General features: G+C 34.9%; 1 protein-coding gene across 6 annotated transcripts in view; it reads left to right on the top strand.

Moving 5' to 3' along the window:
• The window catches only part of MLLT10 (MLLT10 histone lysine methyltransferase DOT1L cofactor), a 210,452-nt gene that overhangs the window by 82,460 nt on the left and 115,806 nt on the right, over window positions 1-12,186 (top strand). For all 6 annotated transcript variants that reach the window (XM_044928157.2, XM_044928156.2, XM_044928158.2 and 3 more), the window contains exons 6-7: window positions 8,356-8,459; window positions 10,662-10,755. In XM_044928157.2, the coding sequence (XP_044784092.1) occupies window positions 8,356-8,459; window positions 10,662-10,755 (198 nt within the window). The remainder of the gene's footprint in view (window positions 1-8,355; window positions 8,460-10,661; window positions 10,756-12,186) is intronic.

The following is a 12,186-nucleotide window of genomic DNA, read 5'->3' as shown; positions in this document are numbered from 1 at the left end:
CATGATTGACTCTGCTAATGCATGATCTGTATAGTAAACCTTAAAAACAATAATATCCAGTTCATGAATATTTAGTATGGTTAATAGGGGACATGTAATTCTGAAATGATAGAAACAATTGGAAAATGGTTTGTTGAGTTTGGAAGACATCAGCCTTATTTTTTTGGCCATGCCACATGGCCCGTGTTATCTTAGTTCCCCAACCAGGGACTGAACTCGTGCTGTAGCAGTGAAAGGGCCAAATCCTAACCTCTGGACTGCCTGGGAACTCCCTTGGAAGTTACCAGTCCTTAATGTGTGGTGGTAAAGGATAATGTAGAGATTATTTTTAAATGTATTGGCCACTTAAAATGGACCTGCTTTGCATGTGCTAGATCCTGAGAGTTGTGTAAGACAAATAGTTTATCTCCATGTGACACTCAGTCAATTAAATATATAACTACAGTGTACGAAAATAATAATGATAGTTTACAAATAATGGAACAGCTGAATGAAGTATTATAGAACATAATGAAAGGAGGTATTATTTTTGTCTAAGGAATTGAGTAAGGCACACAAAGCTATTATAAGGTCTATGCATAATAATAGGGCATTTGACCTTGGGAGAAAGAATCAAATAATAATTTTAGAGAAAGTAACATAAACTAGAGTAATAGGTGCAAAGAGAAGATGCTAATAATAGCTCAGAGAATTTATCATAATCAGTGCAAAGAATAATAAATAATCCTGGAACATTGTGAGATTTAGAAGGGAAATAAAAAGATTTCTAGACTTACCTGTGTAGTATATCCACTTGCAGATGATTCACCTTGTCGATTTATGTTGCTAAATTTTCCACATGTCAATAAAATAGAGTGGCCAGTGTCTTCTGAACCATTTGTCATCAGATTCTTGTTATTTTTTGACCTCTCATATTTTCTTGTATCAGTTCCTCGTTTCACTGACACAGTTTGTTAGAAAACATAAATGGCATGCTGCCTTTAATTACCTTTCAGTAATTTTTAAGAAATGTGAAGATTGGGACAGCATAGGGATTTGGGATCTTTTTTGGGTGAGACTTGTGTTCTTTAGAGTCAGAGAAGCTTTTAGTTTAGAAAACTGCAATTTCCATAGAGAGTAGTTGGCAGATGATATGTATATCCTGAATTTATTCTCTTGAATAGTTTTTATTTATTGAATGGCCATGAAGGAATGAGGGTTTATAAGTTTAGGAAGGATCATAACAGACCAACCAAACAAACCAAAACAACCATAAAAAGCGGTGTCATTGAATTATAAGAAGATAACAGTAGAGGAAAACTTAGAAATTGCTGACCCTGCTTCCATTTATCTTTTTTCCAAAGGATTAGTGGTAGATAGCTATTTTTTATTTTGTATTGGGGTATAACCAGTTAACAGTGTTGTGATATTTTCAGGTGAACAAACGAAGGGACTCAGCCATACATACGTGGATAGCTGTTAAGAGAAGTGTTTGTTTTGTTTTTCTTGAAGTATAGTTGATTTACAAAGTTGTGTTAGTTTCAGGTGTTCAGAAAAGTGATTCAGTTCTATCTATATAACACATAAATATATATATATATATATATACTTTTTCAGATTCCTTTATATTGTAGGTTATTAAAGATATGAATATAGTTCCCTGTGCTATATAATAAGGCCTTGTTGTTTACCTGTTTTATATATAGTAGTATGTATATGTTACTCTCAGATTCCAAATTTATCCCACCATTCCCCTTTGGTAACCATCGATTTGTTTTCTGTGTCTATGAATCTGTTTCTCTTTTTAAATAAGTTCATTTGTATCATTTTTTTTTTTTCAATTCCACATGTAAGTGATATATTTGGGTTTTTTTATGACTTATTCCACGTAGCATGATAATATCTAGGTCCATCCATGTTGCTCTAGATGGTGTTATTTCATTCTTTTTAATGACTGATATTCCGTTGTGTACACACACACACACACACACACGGTGTTATTTCCTTCTTTTTAATGACTGATATTCCATTGTGCACACACACACACCCACACACCATGTGTTTTTTAATCTGTTTATCTGTTGATGGACATTTAGGTTTCTTCCATGTCTTGGCTATTGTAAATAGTGCTGCTTAGAACATAGGGGATCATATATCTTTTCATATGATAGCTCTATTTTTTTTTTTTTTAACCTCCATAATGTTTTCCATAGTGGCTACATCAGTTTACGTTTGCACCAACATTAAGTACCCTATCTCTCGTATCCAGGCTGCTTTGTGACTTGCTTTGGCTAATAAAACGCAGTGACAGTGACATTGTGTGACCTCTCTTTCTGGCTTGATGATCTGTTTCCTGAACCCATTGGCGTGTCCCTGCCCGTTTGTATTCCTCTAATGATACATTTAGGTTGAGGGCTGGAGTATTGGGTGATTCTGTGCCACAGAGGTTGGTTTCTTTATGTGTTCTTCTTTTTGCCACACTTGAGTCCCCCCCACTGCTAGTGCTAGATTGCTGTGGTTTATGATTTGATGTTCTGGGCTTTTGATTTCTTTGTTGTTTTTGTCCAGACTCATGGAGGGGGCTTCTGTATACCTGGACCTCAGGGTTTTACCATTTTATTGCCTCTTCCCTTTGACTGACTTTGTTTTACATCTCTAGAAGGACTTGTGAGGGAGAAGCTTCCTGCCTCTCCTAAAATGCGAGAAGATCTCTGATGATGTCGTTAACAGAGCCTGGGGTCAAGGAATTTTTCTTGTGCCTTGTTCAGGGGTAATTTTTCTTCTCTGTCTTCCTAACCATCATGAGTCTACTCATGCCCTGAGTGTGACAGGGTTTGCTGCCAATCCCCCAGATGCTCAGGGCTTTTGAAAGGAGTGTCTGGTCAAGAGGTGGGATTTCATGTCTTTCCCTCAGTGGCACCTAATCTTGTCCTTTATGCCTGCACAACCAAGAGAGATTCTTTCTGGTTGTTTTGCCTCCTTGCTTCCAGTTTTCCCTAAGAGCTTCTTGTGAGTCTTCATGGAATAGAGCCTGTGAGTGGGTATTAACTCCTGTCTGTGGCTCCACTGGTTATTGCAGTAACCCATAATCAGCCTTTAGCAGTTTGATAAAATTTTAGCTGATTTATTAGCTGCACCTCTTCCTCCACATCTTCTTCTGTTGCCGTATTATTATTGGATAGTCTCCGAATGTCTTGTGGTTTTCAGGTGGCTGAAGAGGAGAAGGCGTCCCCTTTTAGGCTAATTGGTTGCCTTTGCAACTGCAAATCTTTCATAGTTTCAAGAAAAGTGGTGATTTTTAAAAAATTTAAAATGGCTTTTTCTTAATAGATTTGGAGTGATGTTCTCTCTCAGCTCTCTAGTTTTTAGGTAGACTTGGAATCTGGCCTTAAATCCTTTTGATATATGAACATTGGTTCTCTTATTAAAAATGTTAGGTCAAACTATGACTTTTTTCCTTACTTAAAATGAAAACTTTTATGCTATGAATTTGCCTCTGATTATAACTTTGTTCACATACTTGATATTTAGGTGTATTTTTGTTTTTGGGGATTATTTTCTCAATAATTCTTTATAATTTCTCTTCTCAATCCAACAGCTATTTAATGAGAAAATAAAAACTTGCAAGTCACTTTTTTCTACTTTATGTGTTTTGGAAGCTCTTGTTTGTTGCATATACATATGCTTATAATTGTTACATCCTTTTTATTATTATAGAATCTCTCAAAGACCATTTTTTATCTCATATAATGAACCTCTTCAGCTGTGTGTTTGGTTGCCTTTTGCATGGTATATCTTTTTTACATCCTTTTACTTTTAACTTTCTTGTGTCTTCAAACCTAAAGTATGTATCCTGTAGGCAGCATATGGAACTTTTTTTTTTAATCCAGTTTATCAGTCTCTGCCTTTATCAGTCTCTTCATATTCAGTGCTGTTAATATGGTTGGGTTTACATCTTCCATTGTACTTTTAAATTATATTTTCTTGGATTATTTTCTTAGTGGTTGCTCTTGGGTTTATAATATTCATCTTAATTTATAGAATCTGCTTAACCTTCAGTAAGATATAAAAGATTCATGGCATTTATTTTGTTTCTTTCCTCCCCACTTTTGTGTTGTTACTATTATAGATATTTTGTCTCTATATAATAGTACATACCCCAAAATAGTTAAAATTATTGCTCTATATAATCTTACATGTTCTAAAGAAACTAAGAGAAGACGCCCACAAATATATTTATAGAGTGTGTGTTTTTCTGTTTACCATTTTTGTTTCTCTTAATTTCTTCTTATGGGTTCTAGTTACCATCTGATGTTATGTCCTTACTCTAGAATAGCTTTATTCCCATTCTCTTTCATTGTGTTGTCTTTGTCACATATATTACATTTCTATATGTTATAGTGCCAACAGTATAATTTATGGACATTGTTTTAGGTAATTGCTTTTTAAGTTAACAAAGTGAGAAAGAAATATCTGTTTTTCTTAAGAGGTAAGACTCACTTTATGGATGCTCTGGAAGCTCCGCAGTGTCGCTGCAGTCTCCATTCCTTCACAGTCCATGTTCATTCCTGCCAGTGCTTGCCTTCTAGGGTGTAATGGTCCACAGCTGCCTGTGTGAATGACCTTGTGCCGTTTTGAAACATCAGTGATGTAAAAATGTATTGAGTCCTTGTTGAGCTTCAGTCCCCAGAGTTTTCTTTTGCTGTTTTTAGTTAAGTTCCTACGTATAGAGTGATAAACTGTGCCCTGGAACAGAGAAACTCCACTGAGAAAAGGAGATTTTGACCCAGTGGAAAATTCTGAATATGTTCATTATCCACAAACAGTGGATTTTATTGGTTAAAAAAAAGTACTGTCTTTATCATCTCCTACAGAACTCTTTCTGTGTGTTTTTAAATTGGTCTCTATGTGTGTTTTTAAAAATCTCAGCTTTATTGAGGTGTAAGTGATTGGAGTTCTTTGTTTTTATATGTGCATTGCAGTGGTTGTCTAGTGTCACTTGATTTTAGCTTAAGGTTTTTCTTTTTGTAGTTTTTGTTACTCAGATTTGGGGAAACAATGTATCTCAGTTTTTGGGGCTCTGATAATATTCTTGTTATTTTATCTTTATTTCTGCAATATAGCTTTTTCTGGATATGGGATTCTTGTTCTTTGAGCGTTTTAAATGTTATTCCACTGCTTTCTGTCTCCCATTTTATTTCTAATAAGACCTCAGGTTTCCTTGTATGTGATGAGCCATTTCCCCCATTTCTTTCAAGAGTTTCTTATTTTTGCCTTTCATTAATTTGAATATAGATCTGTTTGTGTTTATCCTATATGGAGTTGGCAGAGCTTTTTGGATGTGTTGGTTATTGTTTTTCATCAAATTTGGAAAGTTTTCGGCTATTATTTCTTCAGATACAGTTTATGTCTCTTTCTTTTCTCTCATAATTTTCTCCTTAACCATTTGTTAATGCAGTTAATGGTGTAGCATATTTCTCTGAAACTGTTCTTTAGGTGGTATTATCAAAAACATCTGTTTTTTTAGATTGTATAATCTCTATTGATCTGTTTTTAAAGTTATTGATTCTTTCCCTACTGCCAACTAAAAATCTACTGTTTAGTGCTTTTTAGTGAGTTTTAAACTCGAGAATTCTATTGATTATTGATTGGTCTTTGTCGCCTAGGTCCAACATCTTGACTCCCCTTAAAGGCAGTTACCAGTGCCTACTTTTTTTTCCCTGTGACTGAGTCATACTTTTTCTTTTCATGTCTTATAATTTTTTGTTAAAAATTAAGCATGTTAGGTAATGTAGTCACTCTAGAAAATGATTCTTCCTTCTCCCTGTGGGGACAGAACCTCTGCACTAGTGCTTTCTCTGGAGCTGGGGGTGGAGACAGCACCCTGCTTCTGCTGGACAGACACCTGTACTCTGAAAGGTCCTGGCAGGAGGGAAGGGTATAAGTAGCCCAGCTCGTCCCTCCTAGCATGTAGCTTCCATTCAGCAAGCAAGCTGATAGAACACTGGAAATCTTGGCCTATTGTTAGGGTTGGGAGCCTGTGAGTAGGAGCTATCAGGATGAATAGTGGTATGAGAGTCACTGGAGACCTGACCCTCCTTGGAGAAAACTCTAGTCTTGGATAGGGGAGAAGGGGAGCCCTCACCTTCTTGACAGCACTAGCCAGAAAGGAACTACCATCACAGGGAGCCATGGGGGTGAGGGTGGTAATGGGGACAGATCATGGCTCAAGTGCCACAGGACGCTCACTGTTCTTAATGAGATTTAGTAGATTGTCTTCGTTAAAATATCCTGCCGCATGCCATTTGGACAGTTTTCAGAGACTTTAAGTTGACATACAGTATTATATAGGTACAGATATACACTATAGTGGCATAATTTTTAGAGGTTATATTCCATTATAGTTATTATAAAATATTAGTTATCATCCCTGTGTTGTACTGTATATCCTTGTAGCTGATTCTAGATGGCACAGTGGTAAAGCATCTGCCTGTCAGTGCAGGAGACGTGAGTGATGTAGATTCAATACCTGGGTTGGGAAGATCCCTTGGAATAGGAAATGGCAACCCACTCTATTGTTCTTGCCTGGAAAATTCCATGGATAGAGGAGCCTGGTGGGCTACAATCCATGTGGTTGTAAAGAGTCGAACATGACTGAGCACACACACACTCAGGCGCAGCTTATTCTATACAAAGACTTTAAGTGGTTCTTTTTCACCTATGAAGTATTTAATTCACTGAGGAGGGGATCCCTGGACTTCTTCACTCTGCTGTTCCATATGTCTGGAAGGCCTAACTCCTTAAAAGTAAAATCCGTCATAATTTTTAGTTTTATTGAGTGGTCAAATGATGGTGTCTTTTCACTGTTAACTGTTTTGGAAGTTACTGAGATATTCTTTGAGATCTGTTTGCATATTGCCCCTGAATTTCAACCTGCTTTGTACTTTTCTTTTGAAAATTTAATTGATCATTTATAGGCTAAAATATGTATGTTAAATTATTCCATTATAATTGTTTGATACTGCCTTCTGGTAATATGAACAGTTAGAGATGCTCTTATGATTGTTAGTGTGTCTAGGTTAGTTTTGTTGTAATTTGGGTTTTTCTTTTTTAGACATACAAAGTAATTTTTGTAATTTAGTTCAGTCTCTGTCTTTCAGCAGAGTTGAAATTCATTTACCTACTTGTCTAAATATTAGGCTTTTGGAAACTGTGTTCTTGTAAATATTATTGAATGGTGTAGTTTGGCACCACAGTGCATTGTGGGAGAAACTTTTCCAAGTTAAAAAATAGATGTGGTCCTATTGAAGTGGCACCCCACTCCAGTACTCTTGCCTGGAGAGTCCCATGGATGGAGGAGCCTGGTGGGCTGCAGTCCATGGGGTCGCTGAGAGTCGGACATGACTGAGAGACTTCACTTTGACTTTTCACTTTCATGCATTGGAGAAGGAAATGGCAACCCACTCCAGTATTCTTGCCTGGAGAATCCCAGAGACGGGGGAGCCTGGTGGGCTGCCATCTGTGGGATCGCACAGAGTCGGACACGACTGAAGCGACTTAGCAGCAGCAGCAGGTTATACCTTATTCAGATTGATGTATTTTTAGAATTATATCATCTGATTATGTGTAGTTAGGCATTAATTTTTTGTATACTTAGAGTCAGTTGATAATTTTATTTATTATGTACTTGTAGATTGCCATTTTTATAATTTAGCCTTTCATTATCAGCTATTTTCACCTGAGAAAAAGGACCAGGTAGATGTCAAAGTTGCTGGGAGTGTTCATTGGCCAGTAGCTCTTGGGGGCACCTCTGATGTCCTAAAAGCGTTTCCTCCCAGACCTAGTATGTCAGGTTGGCAGGGTTGACTGATAGCTCATGTGGAAGGGATTCTTGTGAAGGAATGACCTAAACTTTGCTCATTCATTAAGGACTGTCCTTCACCTATTGAGTCCCAGCTCCTTATATCCAACTCCTTTCTGTATGGTCACTTCCAGCAGAAAAGAAAGACAAACCTCATTTTACATTTTTGTTCCAGGAATCAGTTAAATAGTGGAGAGGAGATTTTAATACCAAGGTGGCGTAAGCTATATTCTTCAACCTGGCCTCAGTGCCTATAAGGATTCCTCCTATCTTGTGGGATTTTTGAGTCTAGGAAACTGTGCCTTGTGAAATCCTACGAGTACTATTTATGTCTGTATTGATGTTTTCATGTTTGTATTGCTTGTAAAATAGATATAAATAGAAAAAAAAAGATTTATATTTTGGATTAGATTAGTTAGTAAACCTGATTTTGAGCTGTGAAGATAACTATAAAATCCATATCTGTATAAAGCACTTGTAAGGTTTTTATTTCATTTTTTTTTCTTTACCCTAAGACTTGCTATATTTGTGATGAACAAGGAAGAGAAAGCAAAGCAGCCACTGGTGCTTGCATGACATGTAATAAACATGGATGTCGACAAGCTTTCCACGTGACATGGTAAATATGATTTTGTCATTTTACAGAACTGAAATTGGGAATACCTTGTAAGTTAAAGACTTAGGTACCCAAATATTACTTAAACTAAATTTTGTTGGTATAATTTCTGTGTTTATATTTACTTACTGTAATAAAAATAATTCTAATAATTGAGTGTATTTACCAGAGTGAATTTCCAGTAAGTAACCCTGGTTCTAGTGTCTTATTCTGTTTTATTTTGCCTAAGATATTTCTTTTGTTTACCTACCCTTTGATTTGTTATTAGGATTACAAGAACTGATGTAGATAAACTTAGTGCAGTGCCTGAAATACTAGTAAGAATTTAGTGAATGATTGTGTTTTTTTCACTGCCTGAATTTCAAGAGGGGGAAAAAAGCAATCACCATCATTCTCTGTATTATAGTGGCTATTCCTTAGAAAGTTTCTTAAATTTTTAAATGACCTTCTATTTTTATTTTGTTCATGCTTCCTTTTATTTTTTTTTCATGGACATATATGTTGCATAATTTTAATAGCAGTTTAAATGAAACATTGTTTTCTGATAATTTCTTTCACAAAAAAATTTTGATGAGATGATAGAAATACAGTCCATAGCAACATGGGAATGACTACATTATATCCTATCAGATATTGGTATTTAATTAACATTTTAGAGATTTTCAGACACTTTGTTTCCAAATTGTTTTGTAATGTGTGCTACTGTAAGGAACATTTTGTGCATTTAACAAACATAAATTTAACTTCCTTAGAATACTAATTAATGATAATAACTGTCATGTATTGAGTATTTGGGTTTCCCTGGTGACTCAGGTGGCAAAGAATTCTGCCTGCAGTGCAGGAGACCCTGGTTTGATCCCTGGGTTGGGAAGATACTCTGGAGAAGGAAATGGCAACCCACTCCAGTATTCTGCCTGGAGAATTCCATGGACAGTGGAGCCTGGAAGGTACAGTTCATGGGGTCACAAAGAGTTGGGCGTGACTGAGTGACAATATACATTGAGTATTTACTATGAAATGGGCAGGTGTTTTTTTTTGTTTTTTTTTTTTAATAAAAATATTTATTTACTTGACTGCGCCTGGTGTTAGTTCCAACATACAGAATCTTTAGTTGTGACATGGAAACACTTAGCTGTGGCATGTGGGTTCTAGATCTAGTTCCCTAATCAGGGACATAGAAAATAGACTGGTGGTTGCTAAGGGGGAGAGGGGTGGGAGAGGGCAGGATTGAGAGTTTGGGACTAGTAGTTGTAGATGCAGACTAATAAGTACGGGATGGATAAACAACAAGGTCCTACTGTTAGAGCACAGGGAACTGCATTCAGTATCCTGTGATAAACTATAGTGGAAAAGAATATGAAAAAGAGTGTGTGTGTATATATGTATGTATAACTTAGTCACTTTGCTGTACAGCAGTAATTAACACAACATTGTAATTCAACTATACCTCAGTAAAAAATAAATATTAAAAATTTCCTTAATATTGTAGTTAATTTTCCAAAGATGACAGACCTTTTTTGGCTGTGAGATACATACTAGTACTATTATTTGGAATGTTGAAAGTGGAAGGTCAAATTGACAATATGATGGTTATAAACATTAACACTTCATTAAAAATTACCATAGCTTTAGGTTTTAATTTCATTTCTTCCCTTGTTTTTGACTAGAAAAACACAGCTTCTGTTTTTCTTACCTACTCTACTATGTTATAACTTGAAGCATTTAACTTCTAACAATATAATCTGCGTTCATGGGTGAATACTGTCACGTGTCATGTCAGCCCTTTAGATACCTGGCCTTTTCTAATTGTACCTGTGATACAGATTGGAAAGTCAAATGAAGTGTTAAGTTTGGGGTGGTGAGGATATCTTTCAAGAAATTTAATGTCTATTTGGTGACTTAAAGCATGCAAAAATCTCTGTCCTTATTAGAGATGGATAAAAAGTTTATTTTAAACCATGTATATAGCTTTAAAAATATAGCAATCAAAAGATAGGGTGGAATGTTCTTAGTCTCAGCTAGAATAAAGCCTTTTATTTTCCCCTTTTCCCTTACGAGATACCTACGTGGTTGGAATTTAATTTTATGTATATATATACACATACACAAATACATAAATACATACACATATAGTGTTTTATACACACACACACATGTATATACTATGGTTTAAATTTTGTTGATATACTTGGCTTTTATTTTCAGTGCTCAGTTTGCCGGACTGCTTTGTGAAGAAGAAGGTAATGGTGCAGATAACGTCCAATATTGTGGCTACTGTAAATACCATTTTAGTAAGCTGGTAAGAATCTGTCTTGAATTTAATTTATGATTATAATAATTAGGTTTGAATTGAGTCTTTATAAGGCATCCATTTTTGGGGGGTTGCTTTTGTTCCAGATTGAGTTTCTTCATGTGTTGTTTGTTGGGAATTAAAAGCTGTAGTAGTTTTTTTTTTTTTTTTTAATTGGAGGTTAATTACTTTACAGTATTGTATTGGTTTTGCCATACATCACCATCAAGCTGTAGTAGTTTTAGAAGATTTTGTTTTGCTTGAGTTCATTTACAAAGGTGACTGTTCTAAAATATACTACTTTAGAATATATATTAATAGTTAATAGTAAATGTTGGTATACATTTAGTAGAAAATAAAAATGTGGACATTTGATTATGTAATTTGTGATTCCCTGTCACTTTGTTTCACATCTTTTTGCTTTATTACTATTACTAGTTTTATTGTTTCATTTTTATTTGCTTGGAGGATAGTAACACTGAAACAAGGCTCTTTTGTAGCTTCTTCATTAAAGGTCTTCAGAAAGAAATATTTAAATACAACTTTGGGAATATTTTAGATTTGATTAGTCTTTACTGTCACATAGCATGGATAAGTTAGTACTATTTGATTAATCATTGTATATTTTGTGTCTGTGTTCCTTTGAAGGATTTCTTTAATTCCCCATTGTCTGTTTCTCAGTCTTTAGTTGGTACCAGGTTTGTATACTGAAAATTGAAGGCTTCTTTGTTTTTCTTTAGTGTCTTCTTGTTATTTTTTATTGTTCTTTTCTTCTGTGAATAGGGCTGTTTCTTTTTAGAAAAGGAACTCTTTTTTATGAAATGAGCAGCTTATGACTCCAGTATTCTGGCCCTTGCATATAAAATATTGAGAGTGTATATGTATTATTTGATACTGAAGATACCAAATAACATATATTTACTGATTTATTTTTTTAATGACTGTCAAAGAACATCAAAGTCTTCTAGGAGAAATTTTGAGATAGTAAAATTGAAAATTCACTTAGGATATTAAAAGCATATTGGAATCTTCATTTTCTAAATCAGAGATAATATAGATAAAATATAGAAATAAGGAGAATGGGTTTTGGAATTTGTGCAAATAGAATTTTTTCATTGTTATTAATGTGCTGTTATCCTATTTGGTGACTGGGGAAAAGTCTGTTTAATAATTTAATAAGATTGTATGAGCTCTATGTTTGCAAGGAATTTGATCATCTTTTATAGTCATTTTTATCTAGTTTAATTAGTTATGGTACCACCAAGTTTTAACACCTGAAATAACTCTCACTGTCATACTTGATTATGAATCTGTGTAAGTCTTTTAAACAGAAATGTGTGTTACTTTTAGTATTGCTTTGAAAAATACATGAGTCTAATGCTGACATTTCCTTTTTTTTTTTTTCCTCTATATGAACTACAGAGACAAATTTTTAGAAAA

The sequence above is a fragment of the Bubalus bubalis genome, chromosome 14 (assembly GCF_019923935.1).
Source record: "Bubalus bubalis isolate 160015118507 breed Murrah chromosome 14, NDDB_SH_1, whole genome shotgun sequence".
NCBI lineage: Eukaryota > Metazoa > Chordata > Mammalia > Artiodactyla > Bovidae > Bubalus > Bubalus bubalis.
Note: the sequence above shows the minus strand (reverse complement) of the source record. Positions and strands in the feature narration are given on the sequence as shown.